The 26,701-nt window shown below is 36.7% G+C and overlaps 1 protein-coding gene across 7 annotated transcripts in view; it reads left to right on the top strand.

Moving 5' to 3' along the window:
* Window positions 1-2,074: 2,074 nt before the first annotated feature.
* The window catches only part of Ogfrl1 (opioid growth factor receptor like 1), a 63,404-nt gene continuing 38,777 nt past the window's right edge, over window positions 2,075-26,701 (top strand). For 2 of the 7 annotated variants that reach the window (XR_004618683.2, XM_027928076.3), the window contains exons 1-7: window positions 2,075-2,380; window positions 6,396-6,482; window positions 6,633-6,714; window positions 9,162-9,240; window positions 9,341-9,407; window positions 9,521-9,666; window positions 14,225-14,873. Coding sequence is in view for 4 of the 7 variants with exons in the window: in XM_027928076.3 (XP_027783877.2) it covers window positions 2,147-2,380; window positions 6,396-6,482; window positions 6,633-6,714; window positions 9,162-9,240; window positions 9,341-9,407; window positions 9,521-9,666; window positions 14,225-14,873 (1,344 nt within the window). In the remaining 3 variants the exon portion in view is untranslated. Of the gene's footprint in view, window positions 2,381-3,065; window positions 3,452-6,395; window positions 6,483-6,632; window positions 6,715-9,161; window positions 9,241-9,340; window positions 9,408-9,520; window positions 9,667-14,224; window positions 15,115-15,401; window positions 18,994-26,701 lie in introns of those variants that run through there. The other 5 variants (XM_027928075.2, XR_004618684.2, XM_071613263.1 and 2 more) reach the window with 5 other exon arrangements.

The raw sequence follows: 26,701 nt of genomic DNA, 5'->3' as shown, positions 1-26,701 counted from the left end.
CTCTCTATGTTACAGGCCCTGGAATGCTTCAGGCTGGGTGGATAGCATTTACTTTTACAGGGTGTTCTAGTCCTCTGCAGATGGAAGATGAATCAAATTCCCAACTTTTAGTGTTGGATTCATATGTTTTGCAGCTGTCACACATTTTCTTCACTAAGCCATTGTCAACCTAAATAACAATCAGAGAGAAATTGTCCAAAGAATAATGATATTTATTTGGGAATAGCAGAGCATTGCAATGGGAGTCTGATGCCATAGTGAGCTATGGGTATATTTAAGAAAGTTGAGCAAGAGGAAGTTATTAAAGGCAAAAAGGGAGGAAATTTACATAAGATAGAGTTAATTGGTCTTGGCAATGGGAGGAAGGAGTGGCTATTAGTTCATAGGGTGAAGTACTGTTTCTGGGAAAGTATTCTGCCAGGTTTATCTTGTTTGTATTGTTGCAGTCTTACAGAACTTTAAACTTTGTTACAAAAATCTGTTATAGTGAGAGAGAGGTGCAAAGCACTTAGTTTCTGTAGAACTCTCCTGTGAGCCTTAGAAAGCCCTTGAGAAAGTATTTACCTCAAACAAGCAAGGACTCTGCCCCTTCATTACTTCCTGGCTCTAATTTTGTCTGGGTCTGATGAAAGCAATTTCAGTATACATCATCAACTTTCATACCATATGACCAAAAAGCCTTTTCATGTATCATGTGTCTACTTATTAGTTTTAGAGCTTTTCCCAGTAATAAGACTATAAAAGGTCAGAACTGGAAGTCACTTGGGAGATAGAAATCTGGTCCCATTTCATAGATGAAGGGCTGTCATTGTGATGCTTAAAGAGAGGCAATCCTGACTTAACTGTGTGATGGATGGCCTGTTCCTCTGATCTTCTTCCCTTAGAAATAGCCCATCTCCCTTGATTTGGCATCCTGTTCACCATGAAGCATTTAAAAAGAAACCATCCATTCCAAGTACAACTGTCCAATCGTATTTATGTACAATTTCTGGTCCAATTTAACAATGTTTACTGAGTGCCTACCAAGGTTGACTGTGGTCCAAGGCACTGGGCTATAGTTGAACCAGTACTTTAGAGACACACACAGAAGGCTCTGACTCCTAGAGGCTTTCCTTTCCCTACTAGTTAGAAAGTCAGGGTACAAATTCTATTATAGTCATTTTTCTCTGGATGACTTATTTGATGATGTTGTTTATCTTTAATATTTCTTAGTGTGGTTCCCCCTCCTCCTTTCATTTATAGAACAGAGCATGGAGCTAAAGATTCTTCCCTTATAATCAGCCTATTTGTTCTAAGGAGGAATTTTATCTATACAGAGCATGGATTTGGAGGAGGTGTTGGGGTAATACTATCAGAGATCAATGTGCTGGTCCATTATTGCTCTTTTTGTTTCAAAAGACATTTGCTTTTTAGATGAGGTGAGATCCTTATTTAGATCACAGGGATTCTAGGTGACTGCTCTAAGGGCAGTCAATAGTTGCTTGGTCTTCCTGTTTATATGGTGCCCAGTCACCATTAGCTTTTTGTCTTCTTCTGCTGCAGCTCATTTATCTTCCTCTTGGCCCAGAGGGAGAGGAGGTGGGGGGTATGGACAGCTGACAGTGACACCCCCTTGACATAACTTCCAACACTAGCCCTTGACTCTCAGAACTCAGAGGGATCACTCTCCTGCTCAGCTAGGAGGTGGTTCCCTCCATGGTGATTCCTGGCCCCAGGTGGGGAGGGGGAGCCCCAGACCCCTAAGCGCTCCAGGCAACGCCAAAGGCCAAACGATGACAGGCCTTCCAGAGCGGGGAGTGGAAGTGAGGCGCTTCACCCGGGACCAGGAAAGACGGCCGGGCCTGGGAGTGGCAGTGCGCTCCCCCGGGCTCTGGGCCGACACTGGCTCCCGCCGGTGGGGAGGAGAAGGAACCAGATGGGCGGGTTCGAGCGTGTGCGGCGGCGGTCCTGGGGCCGCCGGCTCCTCCCCGCGAGTGTGCCTGTCTGCTGCTCTCCGCGCTGAGGCAGTGCGGCGGCGGGCGCGCCGAGGCTGCCGCCCAGCGCCCTGGCCGCGGCCATGCCCGGGCCCTAGTGTGCCTGCCGCAGCCCGCGCCGCGCGCCCAGCAGCCCCGCGCCCAGCAGCCCGGCGCCCGCCGCCGCCTCTTCAATGGGCAACCTGCTCGGCGGGGTCAGCTTCCGCGAGCCCACCACCGTGGAGGACTGCGACTCCACCTGGCAGACGGACTCGGAGCCGGAGCCGGAGGAGCCAGGGCCGGGCGGCGGCGGCCAGGGCCCGGGGCAGGAACCCGAGGAGCCCGCGCAGCCTCCGGAGCGAGCTGGGGGGCGGCCCCGCGCCAGCCCTGCGCCGAACGAGGACGCCGAGGCGGCGGGCGCCGAGCAGGTACGCGGCCCCCGGTGGCCTCGGGCCGGGCTCGAGCGCCGGTGAGAGGAGCGAGCGCCGAGCACCCCCTCGTGCCGAGGGCAGGGGTGCTGGGCGGCTGCTGGTCTTCTGCGCCCCGACCCCTCCGCGCCCGCGGCTGTCTAGAGGCTCGGCTGACCCGAGAGGCCTGCAGCGGCGTGGAGCACTGGGGTCGCCCGCCGCTGGCCTGGGCCCTGACTCTGGGTACGACAGGGAAGTCCCTCAGGGCTTAAACCCAACTTGAATGGGTTTTCTTTGCCTCTGCAGCTGGGTAATGCGAAGGTGGGGTGGGAGGAACCTGGCTAAAAATAGAGGATTGTGAAAACTCGACTAGTGCGTGTTATTGGTTAAAAAAAAAAAAAATGTATTACGAATAAAATGGGACTGCAATTGCCAAGCAGCTGGCAGTGTCTCTTACTGTGGGGTCTACAGCCATTAAAAGTACTGCGGAAGCCTCTCATCCGAAGTTAAACTTCGTAGTTCTTATCCCAAGTAAGGCCTTTCACCAAGTTCAGGACATTCTTCAAAAGTGTTATTTCGCCTAGAAGACTTGTTGATCCAACAATGCTTAAACCATTCGACTAATACAGTTTGGACGAGAGGTTAGTAAAGAAGTAAATGGCATCTTTAACTTCTGGATTCAAAAAATAATCAGAAACTTGAAAAAGGAGGAACTACATATTCTTCACCTTATGAAGAAGTGTGCCTCGTGTTTGAGGTTTGTGGTTCCCTATTAGGCCTTCTATCAGTTACCGGGCAGCAGCGAGAGTGTGAAAACAGAGTCCAAACACCAATGTGACCTCCCGGTTTTAGGGGAACCACCACCTACTTATTTCTGTGAGTGCTGCCCCATCCATCTTGATGATGATTCTGCATAGGTAGGGAGGAACCTAACTATGTTTTCTTAGTGGAGGATCTGACCAAACATGCTATTTAAATGAGTTGCAATTTCAGGGTGAAATTTTTCTTTTAGTTTTCATTTTAGAGAAAATTGAAGCTTGCAGAGAATGAAACTGCCCAAGATCATATAGGAAGAGAAATATGCAAACCCAAGTACGTCTGTTATCACAGTCAGAATCTTGGACTTGTTGGAATCCTGAGTATACCTCTCCTCTGCCTATTGTGCTCTGGTTGGCTCCTCTGTCATTTACATTGCTAATTTAACCTTAGGGAAATATTAGATGCTATTCTGGTGTTTTCTCCTTCTATTTGCTTCCCAATTAACTTCTATAGAACTTCTTCAGAAATTTGGGATATCAGTCTAATTAACCAGGTCAATCTGTATGAAACAATGTAATTGAAGTTTCAAACAGGTAATTGCAACCACAATAAACAGTAGGCCACATGCACCCTTTCATTCCCATTTAATGGTTAATTCTCATTGGTGTCACCATATAACTTCTTAAAAAAAAAAAAAATACATACGAATTCAACCTTTTGACTGTCCACCCCATTTGTTCCCCACTAACAGTCAATCCATTTGCAAATACTATTGGAGCTACCTGTAAAGTACATTACAGACTGACTACTTCTCACCACTTGCACTGTTGTCATCCTAGTCCCAGTGAATATTGTACAAATGATGGTATCATTAACTAAGATGAAAAAGTTCAAGGAGAAGCAGCTCTGGAGGGTAAATCAAGGTTTTTCTTGAGTTTAATATCCTTTTAGATATCCAAGTAGAACAGTTGAGTAGTTAATTTTATTTATGAATAGAGCATTTAAGATCAGAGATAAAGTCCAAGAATATAAGAGGTCATCCAGGAGTGGGGAGGAATGAGAATTAAGTCCTGGTTACTCCTGTGTTCAGAGACATAAAGAGAAGGAACCCCAAAAGGAAGTAGACAAAAGGGATAAGTGAGACAAGAAGTAAACCAAGAGTGTGGTATCCTGAAAACCAAGTACTAACAGTGTTTCAGGAAGGATGGAGGCCTTCACTGGGTCTGTGCTGTTGGGAGGGCACCAGAGATGAGCATTGAGAATTGGTTTGGCAAGATGGAGATTTGTCTGCAAAGTTCCTAAGAATCATTTTGAAGGGGTGCTGAGGATAAAGCTTGATTGGGGTGGAGAATGGTGAAAGAGAAGAGGAGTAGGAGTGATTCTTTGATGATTTACTATAAAATTAGAAATAAGGATCTATAATCAATGGTGGCCTTGGAAGGTGTTGTGTGTTTATTCCAAGATTAAAGATGTACAGTATGTTTGTTTGCTGAGAAGACTGATCCAGAGAAGAGGGAAATTTTGATGATCCAGGTAAGAGGAACTATATGTTAAGGAGCAAGACCTTGTTTGAGCAGGAGAGGGGGTCAGGACAGAGAGTCCAAAAGAAATAGGGGCTGAAGGTGCAGTAACAGATACTGCCAAGCTGATACACTTAGAGGCTGGAGGGTATAGTCATTCTCATGATTATCCTGGGAAGCAGGTATGGCATGAGTCATTATCTCCATTTCATAGATGATAAAACTAAGATTCAACCAAGTGATTTACTTAAGTCCTCACAAATACTAAGTAGCAGAATTAAGACTCACCTTAGTCTGACTCCAAGTCTTGGGCTATTAATCTTATACTAAATTTTCCATATATCCTTCACTTTTAGTGCAACTGAAGTTGATTCAGACCTAATTAGTTGGGCTTGGAACCTGCCTGATTCTTGCACTGTCACTGGGCCCTGGGTCTTGTTCAATTTCCCCTAACCTCAGTTACCTTGTTTCTAAGATGGAAACACTAATCATTGTCAGCCAGGTGTGTTGCAAGAATCAAATTAAATAATATACATGTAAGTATTTTATAAATGAAAAAGTGTTTTCTATACAAGTGTAAGATGATGATTCATATGGTTGTAGCTCAGGCTAAATGGATTCAGAAACTTGCTAGGCAGAGCCATTTTGAAACGTGTGGCAAGGACCAGACTTTAAACTTTCCCTTGCTTATGTAACATGACGGAGTAACTAATGTAAAATATCAGAGGATTTGGTATTAAAGCATCTTTGTACTTGTAGTAAGAGTGAGAATCACACCACTTCAAAGATGTGTGAAAATTGCTTAGAGGATGTCAGTCTGTCAACACAGAGGGGGGCAGGGACAATGAGAAAAGAGTTTGGAGCAAAGCTCATAATGAGTATTCAGTTCTAAACATTGTAGTTTTCATTATTTTTGTCATTCTCATTGTCTTTCAGCGTGAACTGGACACAAAACATATTTTATAACAATATGTATAGTTAGAGAGTGCAAATTCATGATATTGACCTGCATCTTTACATTAAAAATGGGGGGTAGGACCTTCATGGGAATAAGAATTTAGCTTAGGATGTAAATATTATGAGTGAGCTACCACATGTAAATTACTTCAATCTGATGTTCATTCCATTTGAGAACATTTTATTGAGTGTATATATTTTAAATTTGCTGATTTATGTCACCTCACATTATCATTGAATGAACAGATGATTATCCATGCTTTTGTGTACTTGTTATGGTGCTATAAAGGATGGAGTTTAGAAAGCTATTTAGTTTGTTTTAAAATCATCCTTTCATAAATATTGCTTGACTTCTGTGCACAACTAAATGTTGCAAATTTAATGACAATTTTTCTTTGTAAAATTGATTTATCATTCTAACTTTTTTAAGTATTATCTAAAGTATTCTAAAATAAGCTTTGTCATAGGATCATTTGGGTAACAGCTGGTAAAATACATGTTTTGAATTCATTTTGAGTTCTGTTTCTGATGGATATCAATCCATAACATTTGTCCTCCAAAGGCTTTAATTTAGTAATATGCCATAGGGCAAAAATTTTTGGTACAAGTAAGGAAAACAGAATAGTAGCAAATGTTACTACTATTACTAAAAGACAATTATAATCTTTTTATTGTTCTGGGCAAGTTGAAAATTTTCAGACTTTCTTTATGGGTGTTCATTATTTCAAATTTGTTCTGGAAATTTTGTAGTGAAATTTTCTTGCATCAACATGTAAATAGAGTTTCACTTTTTATTTTAGGGTGGTGATTCCTCTGAAGCAACTGCCAAACCAAAGAGAAGTTTTTATGCTGCAAGGGATTTGTACAAATACCGACATCAGTACCCAGTAAGAGTGTAGGATGTTTTTCTTTTAAATGTAAAATATTTCCCTTCTGTTTTCCTAATTTTATGGTGCCAATGAGAAAAACATCAGAAGGGTCCTTGTGCCTTTTTTTGTATTTCCATGTACTAGAGATTGATTTATTTTTTCCTTTAGCAGAACTTCAAAGATATCCGATATCAAAATGACTTGAGCAATCTTCGTTTCTATAAGAATAAAATTCCATTTAAGCCAGATGGTGAGTAATCTGCTACTTTGGTAAAAAGCAAACTTTAAATAATAGCATACACCTGGGTATTCTTTGTTTATTCCATGGTTAGTACATTTTTATTGCATCTGTAAACTGACTTTACCATTCAGTCAAATGTGTCTCCAAAGTCCTAGGCTTTAGGATTGTGGACACACTTGGTAAATTCTGGAGGAGTAGCTATTTGTTAGTGATACCTTCCCACAATTTGTATATCATCACTATTATCTGAAAGGTACTAGGGGCAATGTTTTGTGAACAGAAAAGACATTTATAGATTTATAGAACCATAAAGTTTTAGACTACTAAGGATTTTAGAGGAGTTCAAATTCAGCTTTCTCATCTTAAAAATGAGGTCAGAGGGAGTTCAGTGATTGACTTGCTGGGTCACTCAGCTAATTGTCTTGTTAGGTCTAGGTTCTAGGGTCCACTGTTCTTTCCAGTATGCCATACCCTTAAATTATTTAGAATGTGAGTGAAAATGCTGTCTGTATTTGGAATTATCTTTCCTGTCAGTTTCAGAGCTATGGGTCAGGAAGATACAGCCATCCCAGTTTAGTGTTCCAGGATCCTGGGAAAGGGAGTAAGGATGCGGTAGATCTCCATCTACTTCTGCCAAAAAAATTTGTCTCCTTCACAACTCTACAGTTGCCCTTGTAGGATCTTTTTCAAACCCTTAGGGAGAGGATGCAGCTGCTATGGTAATTTGACCACAAAATTGCATATTTCATTGAAGCACCACACTGTGGTTCATGATGGGCAGCCTCATTTTATCCAGGTCAAACCAGGGAAGCTGAAGCCAACTTCTCTCTTTAGAGTCCCTTTCTGTTTGAGATGACTATACAGTTTTGGTTCTTGCTCCTTGTTCTTCATGGAAACTGAGCCAAATCCACATCAAAGTGAGTCAGGAAATGAGGGTCATGGATTGTAAGACTTTCAAGGTGGCAAGATATTGCATTCTTTGGTAATCTGGAGGAAAGAGATCCTGCTTTTCCTCCTTGAACTGGAGGAAAGAGATCTAAAGGCTGGATTGGGTATTAAGAGGAGGGAGTCCCAGTTTGTGTACTGAGAAATGTATAAATTGGGAATCAAGTGGCCACATCTGCTGTTTTCGAACTTTCTGGTGTCCTAAAAGCCTGCTTGAATTTGAAGGAAAACCTCTGGATAAAAATGCACTTTCTGTTTACTAATGATAGAAATATGCTGCTTTTATTTTAGTCAATGGAAAAATATTAACTAAATTATTAGTTTTGTTAGGACTTGGTGTAAGAAAACCTTTTGAAGAAATGCACATAGTTTGTTGATTTGTCTCTAATTTGAATGTCATAAAACTCAGCTAAAGAAATGCCTTTAAGTGTTAGAAATAGTGAACATAAATTTATGACAGTATTTAACTCTATTTTTACATTTCTAGTGGTGAATTTATTTTTGAGTTAATAATTTAAAGCTCTGGCAGCTTCAAGCAACACATAAAATTTTTTGTATTTTATCACAAAATTTATTTTGAAACCTTAGATAATGGGGGTCAAAAATGTTAGCTAAGGTCACATTAAACCTTATTCTAGTGTATTACACAAATGTGTCAATTCACACACTTTGCTCTCCTGTGTGCACACAAATGCACACTTGCCTGTAAGCATAATTTGCTGTGGTATATTTTACTTATTAAGTGGGAACAGAGGTCATTGGAGGGGAAAACAATGACAAAGGCGAATGGTTTTAGCATTTTACCAAGTACGGAAATGGTGATCTCTGGAGGAAAGAAGGAAGTGAGCTATGTTTAGAGAAGTACTATGCTTCTATTTTCATAAGATTGACTAAATGGCTACATAGTCAATTGTAAGGACCTTGAGTATCAGGAGGATTTTACCATAGGAAGTTCTTGTAGGGGAACACTGGGACATGGTAAAAGAGTATACTCTTCAGAAATAGAAAGACCTATGTTCTACTCCCTAGATTTATTTTTTCACTAGTGTGTGAGCAGCAAATTGCACAATTTCCTTAGGAAAATGGGAGAATACTGAGAATTTTTTCTTACAGGGCAGGTAGTAAATATTTGTATATTAGCAAGTCTCTGTTGCCAGCTACTCAACTTTGCTATTATAATATAAAAGCAACCATAGATAATACATAAATTAATCTTTGTAGCTGTGTTCTGATAAAACTTTATTTATAAAAGAGCTGGCAGGCCAGGGTTTGCCAACCTCTACTGTAGAGTACATTGCCAAATAGAATGTTCTGTGATTTGAATACTATTAATTTTTTTGTGCTTATAACTGAGTATATGGATAGGATATTCTTCTTTAAAAAAACATTATTCTTGTGTACTATTTTTAAATTTTAAAAAGTTTTAATATAAAACTCAGGTAATTCAAATCTTAAAATGCCTTTGCAGTGTTTTAATCCTCTCTTTCATTTTCTAAATATTTACCGTTTAGGTGTTTACATTGAAGAAGTTTTAAATAAATGGAAAGGAGATTATGAAAAGCTGGAGCACAACCACACTTACATTCAATGGTCAGTTACATTTTATCTATCTTGAACCATGTCCTATTTAATTATGTATGCTTTACAGACAATGTTAATAGAAAAAATTGTATTTTTTTTTTAAAAATAGGCTTTTTCCCCTGAGAGAACAAGGCTTGAACTTTTATGCTAAAGAGCTAACTACATATGAAATTGAGGTAATGCAGACTCATTTCATTTTATGTAAAGTGGCCAAATAATAGTGTCATTTTATTTTCCTGGTAGCTACTAAGTCATGTCAGCTGACCCTTTTTTCCATTTTTCTTATTAGGAATTCAAAAAAACAAAAGAAGCAATTAGAAGATTCCTCCTGGCTTATAAAATGATGCTAGAATTTTTTGGAATAAAACTGATTGATAAAAATGGAAATGTTGCTCGGGCTGTTAACTGGCAGGAAAGATTTCAGCATCTGAATGAGTAAGTAAAGCCCTTGTGATAAATAAATGGTATTTTCCTGTAGTCAGAGTTCTCTGTGGAACATAGGAATAGCTAGCAGTTGGGCCAATAATTTATGTTCAAAATTCACTCTGAAATGCATTTTATTCTTTGTTCAATATTCTAAAATAAAACAATAATGAAAAAGAACTAAATTCCAAGTAGAAACACAGCAGTTTAGCTTCAGAGCTGTTTCTTGCTGAAGTTCCCACGTGTGGCCAAATGAGCTTCTTACCCTCTTCCCACCACAGTATTTGGAATTTATGGTTATTGTTTACATGCAATCTTCTGTTTTCCTTCTACTGGGCTTCTTGGGTCACAGTCAATTTCTAACACCTTCAAGCTTGATGCTTCTTAGATTAAATTCATGATTTAAGCCTATGGTGTATAGCAATCATTATATAGAAATGAGATGTACCTGTGCCTTTTACTAAAACAGAGGAGATATTATAATTATCTTTACTATTTAGGTAAAATCAAAAACATATGTTTTAGCTACTAACCCCCAAAACCTACAAAGAAAAATGTAACATAGCTTATTTGGATATGTTCTGCTATTTTGTTTTGCTTGGATATTTATATCTTCCATCAATACTTATAACCAAAAGCTTATTTTTTAAAATATTTTCTTCATACGCAAACTGGCTTTTTTTTTTTTCTTTTAATTATAGAGTAACTTATAAGAGCTGGACTATAAAACCAACAGTTTTAAAACACTTTTTAGCACATTATAATTAGCTAACTGGGCAAGTACTAAGAGGAAAAAAAGAGAACAAACTTAAGTAATTCAAAGTAATTCTTTGGTCAGAACAATGTGAATTTTGGCATCAGTTATGTAAATGATTTGTCTTCTAGGACTTTTGTCTTGCGTTGGTAAAATGGGTATAAAAAAGTTGAGCCTTCTTTTTCCTTTTTAGTTATTATCAACACTATTAAAATGGTAACTTGTATGAAAATACTGAGGATATGTGCATAAAGATTATGATTCTGATTAGCTAATCCCTTAACTCATAACTCAAATTAAGTTTTGATGTGTGTGTGTGTGTGTGTGTGTGTGTGTGTGTGATCTCTACCTGAGCAGTGCAGGTAAGTATCTCTGGACAAAGTTTCTAAGCACTTAGGTCACGCTGTCAAAGAAAGCTGTATGCTAGTAGCCTATTGTTAGGAAGGATGGTTGAAGTAAGCCTTTAGAAAGGGTCGGATAGGGCCACATTTTTTGTGTACTCACATATAGCACTTCAAAGCTTCTTCTTTTCAACTTGGTTTTGGTCAGAATAGCAATCTTATTTAGTAAATTTTTGTTGAATGAATAAATCATGAACAAAATGTGGTTTTCAGACTCAAATCCTCCTTGGGTTTTATTGTCAGATCCTCTGATTTATAGCTATAAACAGGGCCCTTTCTGAAGGCTTTAGCTGAAAGATCTCCTGTCTTGAGTCAGGGGAGGGGAGTCTGAATTAACAGTCCTTCTCAATCTGCTCCATCTAGCTACCTTTCCTCTACTGTGTATTGTCTCTCTTTGCCTTTCCAGTTCTGGATTAACTGTCTTAGAATCTGCCAGAAAACATTTCCTCTCTGGTTTAGTTGCCAAAAATTTTGTCGACTAGATTTGAACAAATCATGTGGGATGATATGAAAATGTCTATTCCATCTTCTTCTTCTGTTGGGTCCTTTTCTCATTTATTCTTAAATGTCACAGTGTATATGTGGTTTAATCTGTATGGCATCTTAAGTTTTCTAGAGTAGGCAAAGAACTCAGTATACTTATAGTAGCTAAGCAAAGGAAAATTACTGAATCAAAAGAAATGAAATAACATGGACTAAACAAGTGACCATTTTAAAAGAAGTGAAATACTTCCAGTCATGAGAGTACAGAGATATATACCAACCACTAAGATGTAATTATGATTTTATTTGTAATCAGCTTAGATTACTGAGCCATACTGGGACATATGTTAGGCCCAGAAATCCCTTCTAACTTTCCTATTTTCTGGTTCTTGCTTTTTGTGTGTTCTCTCTTCACCTATCTAGTTTCCTGGCCATGTCCGACTGTTTATTGCCTTTACGTCTGTTGAAGCCCAATTGCTTTTCTATGTGTTGTACATCCTCAAGACTGCTTGTAACACTAGTGGGTTTTAGCCACTCTCCTCTCATTCATTGTGACACTTACATCAAATCATACTGAAACACCCAATTGTTCTCTTCCGTAATTTTATTTCAAATCCCTGATCATCATTTTCTTCAACCCAAGTTTTTGTCCTTTTATACTGTAAATATATTAATTGGAGAATATGTAGATAAAGATAAATGTGTACAGATATTTTAACTTGACCATTCATTGAAGATTAATTGTATGAAATTGAGCTGGTTGCAAATACATATTCATTTTGTCACATAGCATCTCTTGTAAACATTCTTTCACCTTTCCATATATCAATTTTTCATAGACATGTGAAGCAGATGTTACTCAAGAGTTTTCTCACTAAGTTGTTCAAATACACAAACTCCATACAAATGTAACAATTAAGTCAATTCTACCATTGGTGACACATTGTCTTAACTTCACCCAGATTGTACTGTCTCCAAACACTCTTATTTCTTAACTATGAAAAAATACAAATTCATAAAACTAAAACATATCTGTGCTATTTTTTGCCCTTTAGGCTTCAAAGAGTTGGATGTAAAGACACTACTTAGTATAACAATACTTAGTATAATACTTGGTAAACATCCAGAAGGATAGAGATGTTAAAAATTGTTGTTACACTTGTCTTTTCCAGTGTATGGTTAGCCTGAATCATTAAGATTTTGTTTTGTCCACATTCTTTCATTAAAATATAAGGCCATGGGAAAACCCCCTTCCATACCTAAAATTATTTGTCAATATCCTTCTCTACCATTCTCAAATAATTTCCTAGTTATTCCTAAGTGAAGACTCTGAGTACTTTTGGAAGCTAGGACAGAACTTTGTAAAAAGGGAAGTGTCTGAGCTATAAAACAGGTTTCAGAAAGTAAGAAATTTAAGTGCTGGTTCTGGTTGTGTGGGAATGTTGGATAATACATACCTGAGCTGTTGATGACACACATGATTAATATGTGTAGCTGAAGACTCCTTTAGGCTTTGGTCTGGCCTGTGTAAGGCAAGGATTGAGCTGAATGAATTTGTGGAAGTAGAGTACGAATAGTGAAAAAACACACTGGGAAAGCATTAATCCAATAATGGCCTTAGTTTTGAGATAGAGAAGAAAGATGTTAGTGTAATTTGGGGAAAGATTGCATCTTTGGAATGAAGGCCCACAGAAATGAGATTTAAATTTTTCTGATAGTGTAAGAGGAGGTGAGAGTGACCAGGATGGAAGAGAATTAGGTTATTAATTTGGAACAGGTACAAATTTGGTGGTTCTCAATAACAAATCTTTAGATATAATGATAAGAATAATAATGTTAAACAGTATCCAATATTTGTTGAGTTTTTCATGTCCTGTATATCTATAAATTCACTTGATCTTGATTTTTACAAAAGTCCAGCAAGTTGTGGGATGTTTTCCCCATTTTATAGATGAAGATACTGAGACTAAGAGAGTCATCATGATTTCACATAGCTGCTAAGTGACAGAGCCAGAGTATGACTGACTCTGAGGCAACTGTTAAATGATGCTCTGTTAAATAAGTCATTTTTGCATCCTTTGTCAGAATTGTTCTAGCCAGGTAGAACGGTTTTTGCTGCTTTCCTTGTGAATTTGACTTACGTGGTGGATTTTGCTGTTTAGTTGACACTATTAATAACACCATTCAGCTTTTAGATAATGTTTTTATGTTCAACCCTAGCTACCTTTGATGAGTACTATACATCATTGGTAGTGTTGCAGCCACAGAAGTTACCCCTTATCCACATGGTATAGGTTCCAAGCCCCCAGTGGATGCCTGAAACCATGGAAGGTGTAGAATTCTATGTATACTATGGTTTATTCTTATACATACATGCCTTTGATATAGTTTAGTTTGTAAATTAGGCATGGTAAGGGATTAATAATAACAACAACTAATAAATAAACAGAACAGTTTTAATAATATACTATAAAAATATTATGTGAACATGGTCTTTCTTGTTTTCTCAAAATATTTTATTGTACTGTACTCACCCTTCATATAATGATATGGTACTATGCTATGGCTGGTTGTGGTAGCTCCTGTAAATGCTCTTTTAAACCACTTGTCCTCAGTCCTTGGTGAATTTAATAAATAAACAATTTAATACCAGGGGGCATAAATTTAAATCTAAATATTTTTCCAATACAAAGAGCTAAAAGGGCAGAGTTTGTTTTATACATTTGAGTTTCACATAGATTGAGATTACATTGAGGTGTAAAGTTTTCATAAAATCTTATTCTTTTTATCAATATTTAAGAAAATCATTACAAGGCATATTTCCTTGTCTTACACTTCCATAAAAAAATGTTTTCCCAATAGTTTGTATTCTCCTGCTTTCTTCCCCTTAGTTCCCACCATCCACCTCATTTTATGCAATCCTCTCTTCCAGGTCCCAGCACAACTATTTAAGAATCACCCGTATTCTCAAAAGCCTTGGTGAGCTTGGATATGAAAGTTTTAAATCTCCTCTTGTAAAATTTATTCTTCATGAAGCTCTTGTGGAAAATACTATTCCCAATATTAAGCAGAGTGCTCTGGAGTATTTTGTTTATACAATTAGAGATAGAAGAGAAAGGAGAAAGCTCCTGCGGTTTGCCCAGAAACATTACACGCCTTCAGAGAATTTTATCTGGGGACCACCTAAAAAAGAACAATCAGAGGGAAGCAAAGCTCAGAAAATGCCGGCCCCTCCTGCCTCTAGTCATAACAGTCAAACGTCTATGCACAAAAAATCCAAGGACTCCAAAACTTCCTCTTCAGCTGTTCATTTAAATAGCAAAACAGCTGAAGAAAAAAAAGTGGCACCAAAAGAGTCTGGGGAAGAGACAGACAGGCCCAGCCCAGAGCCCAACAATGAAGCTGCCAAACCAGAAAACACAGAGGACAGTGATACTGAAAATTCAAATGCTCAATCTGAGAAAACAGTTACTACTCCAACAGAAAGAAAGGAGAGTTCATCTCCTTCTGAAAAAGAAGAAGAGGGCGAAAATCATAACAAAGACTGTGAAAATCCTGGAAATACCAGTTGCCATGATGAGGTACTATTACAGTGAATTATGAGAAAATCAAAAGCCAGTTTAGGTTAAGGGAGGAAAAAGCTACTGTCTAATTTATCCTAAAGAACAGAGATGATGTCATGTTTCCACTGTTAGCCACCTGTTTGTGTTTTCTCTTGTAAGCATTTTGTTGTTATTTGTTTATTTTGGATAACAATGAATTGGATATTTAATGAGAGGATTTAAGACCACATCTAATAAATGAATATATTCTGTAATGGTTTTAGGATGTGAGTTTTCAAATTCTGTATATAACAATTACTTTAAACTTATTTTCAAGGTATCTAGAAATAATCATGTAGTATTTGATATGCATGTCAAATATGTTCTTTCAAGAGACTACAGATTCCATGAAAAAAAATCAAGACAACATTTTCATTGTGTCTCCATACTTTTACCTGATTTTTAGATTAATTTTTGAAGTAGGAAGAAAAAGTTTAGTTTTTCCAGATATATTCAGAAAATATTTTGAATTCTTTGATCCTAATGCTTCAATGTGTTTATTTTTAGATTCTGATAAGTGAAATGGAGGTCCTGGGGGAGCTCTGACCTCCCCAGCTAATCTGTCAGTCCTGCTGTCTTCTTTCTCCCTCTCTCGCCGTTGAGCCGCCATCTTTGTCAGCTACCAAGTGTATTTATAGTATAAATTAGGATAATCATCTTCTTGACATCTAAATGGAACAGAGGGCAACTTTTAACTGTATGATTTCAGAGTATTCTTTAAAATAATAATAAAAATATTTTCTGTATTAAGTGCTTAAAAACAAATTTTGGTGCAAAAGTCCAAAAAAGAACTTTACTTAAATGGCTGTTCCACATAAATTTGGTGGTTGATTCTGGATGCAGATGACTGAAGAATTAAAAAAGGAAAAAAGGAAATTATTCATTTTTAAAAGGCATGCCTCTTGCACTATCAATAGGCATATCTCTTAACTCATTAATATATCTCAGTGATATGTGGATTATTAAATTACTATGTTGTTTATTCTACAGTGTATCTTTTAATATATACATATATATATATATATATATATAGTTTTGCATCTTTAATTTATCAAACTTTCAAATCGAGAATAGTTTGAAATTTCATATATTCAGTTCTAGTAAGAACTTAATTTATTACTAATACTTACTGAAAACAATTTTATTTCCAATAATATTATACTAATTACTATTAAAATCAGAAAATAATCAGAAACACTGTGATGAGAACTTCAAAACATATACACAAATATGGAAAAAGCAATGAATATATAAACATTTTCACATTATATCACTTAGAAATAAATTGACTTTTTTTTTTTTTTAATCTCTCTTTCACTTTTAAGAAAAGTTCTATTTACTTTAGTCCCCTGGAGGATTTTTTTATATGGCCTATTTCATATCCCATCATATCGTCTTCTGTTATATTTATTGATCCACACTTTAAGCAGTGGATTTCTAGAAAATAATCACACTGATAGTATGTTTTTAGAAATATGATTTTATTGCTTTGAAATTTATGCAAAAACACCCCACTTGCTTAATCTTGATTTTTTTCATGAAAGTCTTAGTAGCACTCATGTTTTATTTCATGTTTCAATATGTAGAATATAGAATACCTTATCATTTTTAGTTCCTATAACATGTCAAATTGAAGTACTAAGAATTTGAGATAACAGTTTAAGTGTGTTATTTCCATTTTTTTTTTTTTTTCTTTTTACACGCAGGAAATACATGGATCCTCTGACATGGTGCTTGTCACAGCAGTGTCCCTGTAGATCTTAATAAACAGTTCCACAGAGTTTAGTGGATAAGAGTGAATTGTCAAATTAGGCTGAATTATAGGAATAATATTAATTTAATTCAAAATATCTTACTAGTTGTGTATAGACAGTGTATAGACACTTTCAGACTGCTTTCTAAATGCTTAATATTAAACATGTGACCAGATTAGTATCTGGTATCTATTAATACTTTTAATATTTTAATTTAACTTCTAATATTTTTAACAGTTACAGATACTAATCCGGTCACATATGTTTAATATTAAATGTTAGTAACTGTTAATAGATAAGTAACTGTTAATATTTTAACAGTTACCATTACCAGATACTAAAATAAATGAATATAATCTGAACTACTTAGAAATTACAGCATATTAAAGCCCTCAGAAGAAAAACATTTCATTTAACAGTTTAATTTTTAAAATATTATTCTTTATGAGGGATTTTGTTACATTGTGCTACTTTATTTGAGAATACTTAGTATCAAGGGGAGAACTTCCTGGCTTCCACCCAAAATAGTGGCCTTTTTCCATCATGTGTTTTTTAAATGTATATTCATATGTGACTATAGTTTCCTACATTTAATCTGTAAATAACTAATGAGAGAATTATTAAGTGGATAAGTAGGGATGACATTCCTTTTGCAGATAAAAATTAAATGTCTAGAACTTTTTATATTAAGAATACTTTGTATATTTAATGGTTTTTTAAAATAAGATCTATAGATATGTGTTTATGTGTGTCTTAGATATGAAACTGCCCCCTGGGTTTAACTTCTGTTTTGTATTTTTAAAAACTACCATGTGCTTGCAGAAATTTACAGAGAAGCTGTTATAGAAAATTCAGTGAAGCATGGCCAAATAGCTAGAAACATTATTGTATATTTGCAAATATAGTCTTTATTGTTGTACTACAGGCTGCAAGGATAGTTAATATTGGCTATTAATAAAATAGTAACTTGAATTTCATGGCAAATAGATGTTATATTGCTTGTTTAGTCTAGTATATTTCTAATATTTTGTGCTTTCATATATCAAAGGAGATAAAATATGTGAAATTATTTTGAAATACTGTAAAGTGATATATAAGATATATTTCTGTACAGTAGAGAAGTTTCTAACATTAAGATTATTGCACCATTATACATTATCATTCTCAATCTCATAAAAAATTCAAAAGAATCATAAAAGAAATGAAGATATATCTGCTTTCTCTAAATCAAGTCAGTTGTCACTTTAAAAATTATATTGTAGAGTTTTGTTTTAGATTTTGAGAGTACTTTTTTTCCCAGCTTCAAAGAGAAAATAAAATTTACAACTCAGGAGTTCTTAGGGAAGTTCTGGTATTTTTTGCTAAGTATTAAAAATATAAGCATAAAAATGGCATAAAACCTGTTATAGTCATTATGTTTCATATTTTGTCATAAAATTACCTATTCTGCTTCTAGCTTTTATACTTTAACCTGAGTGAAAGTATGATGAAAAAGGAAAAACAGTATAATATATCTCTGAGTTAGTCTTTAAAACATCATTTTGGTAAAATAAACCATATCAAATTGTCAAAATTTGGTTAGATTGATGAATAAGAGAATATTTGATTAATTGTTTTAATGCTAAATGTCCCAAGTCAATAGAGTTATGGCTGAGTTTATAATCCACTGAGTAACTAAGTCAAACATTTATTTTTTAAGAAACTGTATTAGAGGTTTTTCTAAAATCTCTGTTATGTAAACCAGGAACAGAAAGATGTTGCTTACTTTAATTTAATGACATCTACAAGTCTTTAATGTCCTTTGAGGTAAGTAGATCCCTTGTTACAGAAATGTTTTCAGGATTTCTATTTTGTTTTCCATTAGAAAATTCCACTTTCTCTTTGCATGTGCGTTCAATATAAGGCAGGAATTAGACATGTTAGGGTCATTTAAATGCAGGTGCAGTTGTAGTGAAAGATGATCTGAGGAAATGTTGGACTTAGGAATTGTGTCTGTCCCCTGACTTCTTTCAGTATTGAGTTCTGTGTGGCTCATTACAGGAACAGATTTGTGTGGGCAATCTCTAGGGTGACAGTGAGTCCTGCCCTGCCTTCTGCCTTGTTCTAGTTATCCAACCCACCCAGCAGATTGTGTTCAGGGACAAACTGTAGAAATCTCTTACTACTGAAATTAATAATCTTATAGTTATGAATGCCTGGAGGTGTCCAGATGTGCCTTAATGAATGTAAATGGTTTTCATTCCAATGTTTACACTTTTACTCCATTGTAAAATCTTGTCATAAGGAACTATTCAAACCATGTATATCACATCAGTTATTTTAATGAAATTTACTTTGGTGCTTTATCATTTTGGAGAAATTGTCATTTGGAATAAGAGCATAAGTTCATAAAAAAGTGTACTCACCACAGTCTATGTGATGTTTGACAAGAGTTTCGAGGAAGAAAGATTAACCTGTATTGTTTCATGTGTTCATGCTTTTTCTTTGCTACATGCTCTAATTTTCACTTTAACCATTCCTTAGTTACTACAAGTAATATTTATCTGTGTTTTACTTCTTTCTTGTTCTTAGATTCAGATGGATGCAGAAAATGGTGTTATATAAGAGAAGTCATTAAAACTTTAATCTCAGTAGATGTTTGTAGGAACCTAAAATTAATTTGAAAAACTTATGCTATAATCTTATACATTTTTTAAAGCCCTGTTCTTTTTTTTTCTTCCTAGATTAGAGAAAGTGTTCTGTGTCATCAACTTTTCCTATTTTGTTGTGAAGTTTTTTGTTTTAGTTATTTGTGGGAAATAACTACTTAATATGTTGTTTTCCTGGATCAAAGTCTTCATGTTGGAGACTCTTATTAATTTTTTTGTATTATGGCCCAAACCTTGGCTAGAGGTGGAGGTCAGAGAGGGAGAGGTGACTAAGACCCCAGCAGATACTTTGGGGAAATGGAGTCTGCACTGGGTTTTACCCTCTTCATTGACCTGCTGGGTCCTCAGGGCATCTTCTGGATCATGAGCATGTTGAGCCCTATGATTTCTGACCTCTGGGGAGGATAGGCTGCTTTGCACTCCACACACAATTTTAATGGGTATCAGTTTTGACAAAATATCTGCTGTAATTTATTTGCCACCACTTTGTAGTTGTTTACAAAATTGTGAGTAATTAGGATCTGCTATATAAATTGTGACTCTTTATAATTATCTTAGGAAGCATTAAAATGCCAACCCTGCATGCACCCCCCCCCCAACCTTTAATAAAAATTTGGTTTGCTCTTTCAGAGTAACATACAAAAACTTTTAATAAAATGATTAAAAGAAAAGGTAATAATGCTCACATGTTATGCTAAAAGATCTTTTTTTGTAAATCAGAACACCTTAAGAAAAATATTTAAATTATGATATTTATCATATTTTCATTTTTTAAATTTTAAAGGAGTTTGTGTAGCAGTTTCTATTCATTAGGAGATTAGTTACATATAAGTTTAGGTCCAAGAAATGTTCAACTTTTGCACTCATTGGTCAATTGTTTTGTTTTCTCCAGTGCTAACAGATTTAGTTTCATGTGGAAAAAAAGAAAACTAATGAAACAAAAAATTAGAAACAGTAATAAGAAACCACAGAAATAAAGACCACAAATTATAAATTTGTACAAGTGTCCGTATTATTGGAAGTAAGTGAGGAATGGTCTAAAGAAGGTCAGTGGTGGGATTTGCTCTGAGAATCATCTCTGAACTATTTGTGCCAAGGAGATCAGGGATTGATGTGGAAATAGATCTGTCAGTATACTCACTTAAACCACAAATTTTGCCTACTCCATGTTGGAATCTTCCCTTAGACTGATGGATTTAATCAATGATCAGATACCAAGTTTAATTCCTTTGTCTATGTGTACCAACAGTCAGTGGTTTTACCAACTAGAAGTTTAATTGAGGGACAGGCTGCAGAGCAGGAGAAGGACTCAGTGACAGGTGGGTTGTTAAAGAAGTACTGTTTCCCACATGGTCAAGAGCTGCCAGCACAGTGATCGTGGGGCATTACCATTCAGAGAAGCAAGTGAGAGCAAAACCTTAGGTCCTCTGACAACTTCCCCCCCCCCCTTTTCTTAAAAAGGGCTTTTACCTGTTTCCCAAGTAGGATATTGTCTTATCTTTTGTATTATCTAAGACGATCAGTCTGGCTAAGTGTAGTCACTACTTAAAGTTGGAAACTATCGTGTCCTTTATATTTTGAATATTTAGGAAACCGGATATGATTCTTACAAAGAAGTGTTTTACTTGTCACATAAGCTCTGATTATCCAGTGGCCACTGGGCCTTCTCTGTGCTCTGTATTCAACTGCAGTGTGAACTACAGAATGCTATGCATGTTTGTTAGTACCAATACCATGTGTATGTGGTAGAAGTTGTAACCAGTTTCTGGATCTGTATGGTACTATAAAATACTTATTTTATAATTCTGTAACTGTATGGCAGTGTTATGCCAAAAATGTATAAAGAGCAATAGTTTCTGTTGCTTACTGCTGTATTTTAAAATATTGTTTCTAAAATAATATATTTAGAATTCCTTTAGAGTAATTATTTTTAATAACTATTGCCAAATATACATCCTGTAAAGCTAATAAAAGCCAATTCATCTTAGGTAACATTTTAGCATTGTTCTAGAGTCCATTATGTTGATTTTGCATGATTAAAATATTTTTAGAGCTGGAAAAAAAATGACTTGCTGTTTTCCTGTGATTAAACATTTTTATGATTAACATAGAAGGTTAACATTATTTCCTTTATCCTCTGAAATAAATATTTTATTGCAAAGGGTGAAATCTTATTTACATATGAAGTTATTTGTATTGTGAGGTTTTATAAGACAGAAAACGTATAAATATACTCAGGTGTTAATTGTTTTCTTTTTTAACTTTTCCATGCAGATTTTTAAGGTATATTTTATATAGATTAATGACAGTGAATAACTAATGGAGATGGCTTTTTTTTCTTCATTAAGCAGGCTAATGTTTTAGGAAGTCAAGTTTTTGATTAAGAAAAATGCAGTTGTGAGCTCAAAGAGGAGAGGTTGCTCTGGGAATCTCAGGACAATGGGGACAGAAAAGAGGAAAAGCAGGACATTTTGGTTCAAGTACATTGACCTATCCAGGCAGGAAAATAGAAGATGAGAGAGCTAAGGGTGAATTGTGCAAAGAGAGTAAGTTCACATTGGGCATAATTGAGAAACTGATAGAAAAAAAAGTAGCCATAGTGGTGATTGAGCAAGGTTTTAACTGAAAACTTTTGGATGAATTGCTTAGTAGAAAAAGGAACACACAAAAACAATTATTGTCATAGAGGAAGAATGGAAACATTCTGGTAGCAGAAGATAGAAGGGTTTTCTTTTCTGCACACAGTGAGTATCTGAAGGCAATTTAAAATCTGGAGAAAATGGAATTTCTCAGAATAGTGAGAAATGCAGGACTGAGCTTGCATTTCTACAAGAATGTAAAATTTAATAAGGGAGAGAATATGGAAAAAAAAAGATTTACAACATTTCCGTTATTTTAAGGCTCAAGTGCATGCAAAGCAGGCTTGCTGGTGTTGCAGGAGTGGAAGGACATCCCAACCTGGATGAAAGTGCTGATGGGCAGTTGGTTCCTGTGAGTGAATTTAGGTTTTGGTAGTGGTGGCTGAGTCGTCAGCCTATTAAAGGGAACACACATGAGGATTATCTTGCTTTTGGGATTATCCCCATGAATATGTAGGATTAATTGGAACAGCATTTTAAAGTAGGATACTAAAGAGTCAGATTAGAGAGCCAGCATGGATTTGACTTGACTTAGTGAGACCAAGTTTATTGATTTGTCTCTATTAGTATCTTTCTATTTTTTATAACCCTGTTGCAGATTAAACACTACCCAGAAATATAAAAATATTCTGTTTCCAAGTGGCATATGGTATATTTTTACTGAAGTTGAAGTAGCTGATTTAATCTACTCTCAGCTTTGGAAAAGGAAGAGGCTAGAGAAAGAGTAAACAGGAAAAATGGTAGGCAAGGTGAGTCAAATGAGATCTGACAGCAATCCTTGCACAATGAGATTGTTTGACATCTTTAAGTGGATGATTTAACGGTGTAAGAAAGTTCAAGAAAAAACCCGGAGCTGAGGGTGGGGTGTGAAGTAAGGGCAAAGACATTTTGTTTAATGGGGATAGAACAGACTTTGAAGTCAGATGGACTTGGGTACACATGGCAACATCATTACTTTTAACAGACTGTGTGGCTTTGGGCAGGCCATGTAAATTCTCTGAGTCTCTGGGCTCTCATTGGTAATAATATCTACTTTGAGAGTTCTTGGAAAGATTAGAGAAGGTGTGAAACCCCAGGGACATATTTCAGACACTTGATCATAGTTAGTTGCAGGTATTCTAGAAAATAATGCGATGTTTTGTCATAAGAGGAATTGTAGAACATTTATATTAATGGAAACCAATCTAATCTATGTTAATCAGATTTATAGATTGAAGCAAGTGTAGTAAGTTTCACTTGTAATTTTAATGTAATTTTTACCAAAAAAGCTATCAGTTATAGAATTGAGACATACTGATATTTATAAAAAATTTCCATCACTTGTGAATGTAATGTACCAAACAGCCATTCATTACTTTCCTTCACTATGTGTTTATATATATATACACACATATATAATATATATTTTTTAATGATTCCTTGTCTACTAAGAGAATAGCTGGAATATAAGACAGAGGTTCAGTCTTTTAATCAATCAGGAGACCTATTTATTTCAGGATAGTATCAGTTGGACTCTTACTGAAGGCAATAAACTTTAATTTTTAAATTAAAGCCACTTAAAAGTTAACACTATTTAAGAATGTATGTGACTGATTCTTTGAACACACGGCCTAATTGCCATTGTTTTCTTATAATCAGAGCCAGACAGATGACATGCTAAATAAATATTCAACTTTCACATTTCTAAACTGCAGGTATTTTCATTGCATGACATTAAAATGGGGTCATTTCAGATCTTAGATGATTGTCTTTGGCAGCTCTTTATCCCTCAGAATGCCACATATGTACTATGAATGAAATATGAAATAAACTTTGACTTGAGTAGAAAGTAAATATGTTTAATTTCTTTAGAAAATAAAAATCTAGATTTAATTCAAGCATTTTCCCTAATTTTATCTGTTTCAATGTCCAGACACAGGAAGAGAAATTACAGATTTTTATAGTTAGGAGAATGTGGATCTTAATTGGACAGATATGAAGCTGAGGTGGGAGAGGTGTCATGACCTCCACCCCTCAAAGGCTGCTGTTGCAAGAATCTGAGGTAGAACTTGGCCAACCGCTGGGGCTTTCTACTCAGTGGACCTACTGTGTACTGTGTGTGGCCCCTTTTAACTCAGTCTACACCCTGTTAATCAGAATGGATTCAAGAGCATCAATCCAGGCAGTAGGTTGGCATATACTGTTGTAGAAATTCAAGACCAGAGTCCTGTTCATGAAAGAGGCTTTCTCAACACTTGGCACATGATTACCAGATTCTGAGATGTGTTCAATTGTTCTCACTTGGGAAAGAAACTTTGGGCTTGGAAATAATATTTGAGCACTGCTGGGAGCCATTAGCCAAGTAGGTATGACAATTTCCTTGCCAGCGTACCCCATGTTGCTGACATGTTGCAGCGACATTGAATGTAGGTGACCTTGCTCAAGGACCAAGGCAGATTAGGGTGTTCCCGGTTTTAAGATAATCGTGTTTAGGGCGTTCCCAGTTTAGGTTCCAGGTTTAAGGTTTAAGATTATTCCTGCTGGGAATAGGGCGTATCCTGCTGCCTGAGTTCCCCTGAGTTCTCACAGGATTCAGACAGTATATTTTGGGAGATAGAAGCCCAGTGGATTTGGATTTGGGCAGAGAACGTGGATTTGGGCAGAGAACGTGGATTTCCCCAGAACGTGTTTGTAGACGGCTGGTGTGAGTTCGGGAATAAAGAGTTGCTGTTTGAATCTACAAGCTGTGTGGTGGCTCGTGATTGTGTGCCCAGCCAGACTGCGGCATTTGAGCCCAGCCAGACTGCGGCATTTGAGCCCAGCCAGACTGCGGCATTTGGCGGCTCGTACGGGGTAAGTGAAATTGCTTGCCCCTGAGGAAGAGCGAAAGAATGGGTGACCAATTCAAAAAACAATGTTATTGTTTTGATTTATCTTGTTTTTGTTTCAAGCTGCCTATCCCTAGAAATTTCTCAGGCAAACTGGAAAAAATGGTTGACTAAAGGTTTGAAGTTTGTCGGCCCTGAGGAAGAGAAAATTGATACAATGATTTTTTATTCCGTTTTTGTTTCATTCAGTTTCGGCTTTGTTTTGTGCTATCTTATTGGGTTGCGTTATCTTTATAGTAGATTAGAAATAAGTAAAAAACAAACCAAAAAGATGTTAAGTAAATTGTTAGAGGTTCAGACCATGGAGAAAGACATTTTAGATCAAACAAAAGAGAAGGTCTCTCGAGCTAGTCAGACAGAGGAAGAAAATTTAAAGGAAAAGGGGTTGTTAGGAAAAAGGCCACAACAGGAGGCTGTTACTAACTCCGTTTTATCACAAGAGGGCGTAATTCAACCAACAGCCCCACCGATGGAGACAGCTGAGTGGCCCTCAAACCCCGTAGTTGATAAATGAGATCCTGAGACAGGACCTCAAAGATTAGCATGCCCTGTACTTGAACAGGCAGGAGGGCAGCGAATTCACCGTGCATTAGATTTTAAAACAGTGAAGCAGTTAAAGGAGGCTGTAACAACCTATGGTCCCCAAGCTCCCTTCACGGTAAGCATGGTTGAGTCCATTACTAACTTGGACATGACGCCAGCAGATTGGGCTAGCATGTGTAAATCTGTACTAAATGGAGGACAATATTTGTTATGGAAGGTTGCCAATGAGGAATTTTGCACGGAGACAGCTAGGCGAAATGCAGCAGCCGGTTACCCTCAAAGAAATCTAGATATGTTGTTAGGAAAAGGACCTTATGAGGGTCAACGGCAACAAATTGAATATGATCCTGCTATATATGCACAAATTGCTGCAGACGCAGTTAGGGCATGGAAGACTTTACAAGGACATGGAGATTTACAAGGTCAGCTATCTAAGGTAATACAGAGAGCTAATGAACCTTACGCTGACTTTGTAGATAGGCTAATTCAAACGGCTGCCAAAATTTTTGGGGATACAGAACAAGCAATGCCATTAATAAAACAACTGGCTTATGACCAAGCAAATCGTTGCTGCAGAGAGGTTATTAGACCATGGAGACATGAAGATTTAAACACATATATTAAATTATGTAGAGATATTAATGAACAAGGGCAAGTCTTGGCAGCTGCAGTACAACAGGCTTTAGATGCCAGGCCAAAAACATGCTATGATTGTGAACAAACAGGACATTTTAAAAGGAATTGCCCCATAGGAGGAGGGTTTAACAAAAGTAGGTATCAAAGGAATAGAATACCGGGTATTTGCCCACGATGCCGTAGAGGGAGACATTGGGCTAATGAATGCCGTTCTCAAACCACCATAGAAGGTACTCCCTTATCAAAAAATGGACAAAGACCAGGTATTTATCCAAGATATCGTGGAGAAAGGCATCAGGCTCCATTGCCAAAAAACGGACAGGGGGGCCCAATGCTCCGGGGCCCACAACCACAAATATACGGGGCAGTGGAGGATCCCAGAAACACCATCAGGGTAGTGCCCAGGACACATTGTCCATTAAATCCCTCATCAGACAAACCCGAGGGAGCGCAGGGTTGGACATCTGCGCCTCTGCCAGAGCAGTATTAACTCCAGAGATGGGAGTTCAAATCATTCCCACAGGAGTAAAAGGACCTTTTCCCCAAGGAACAGTAGGCTTATTACTGGGACGTAGTTCATCTACATTAAAAGGACTTATGATAAGTCCTGGGGTAATTGATCCCGATTATGTAGGTGAAATAAAAATTATAGCTAGTTCTCCAAGAGGTATATCAGTAATTTCACCTGGAGATAGAATAGCACAGTTGTTAATAATACCC

Source organism: Marmota flaviventris, chromosome 6 (assembly GCF_047511675.1).
Source record: "Marmota flaviventris isolate mMarFla1 chromosome 6, mMarFla1.hap1, whole genome shotgun sequence".
In the NCBI taxonomy this organism is placed as follows: Eukaryota; Metazoa; Chordata; class Mammalia; order Rodentia; family Sciuridae; genus Marmota; species Marmota flaviventris.
Note: the sequence above shows the minus strand (reverse complement) of the source record. Positions and strands in the feature narration are given on the sequence as shown.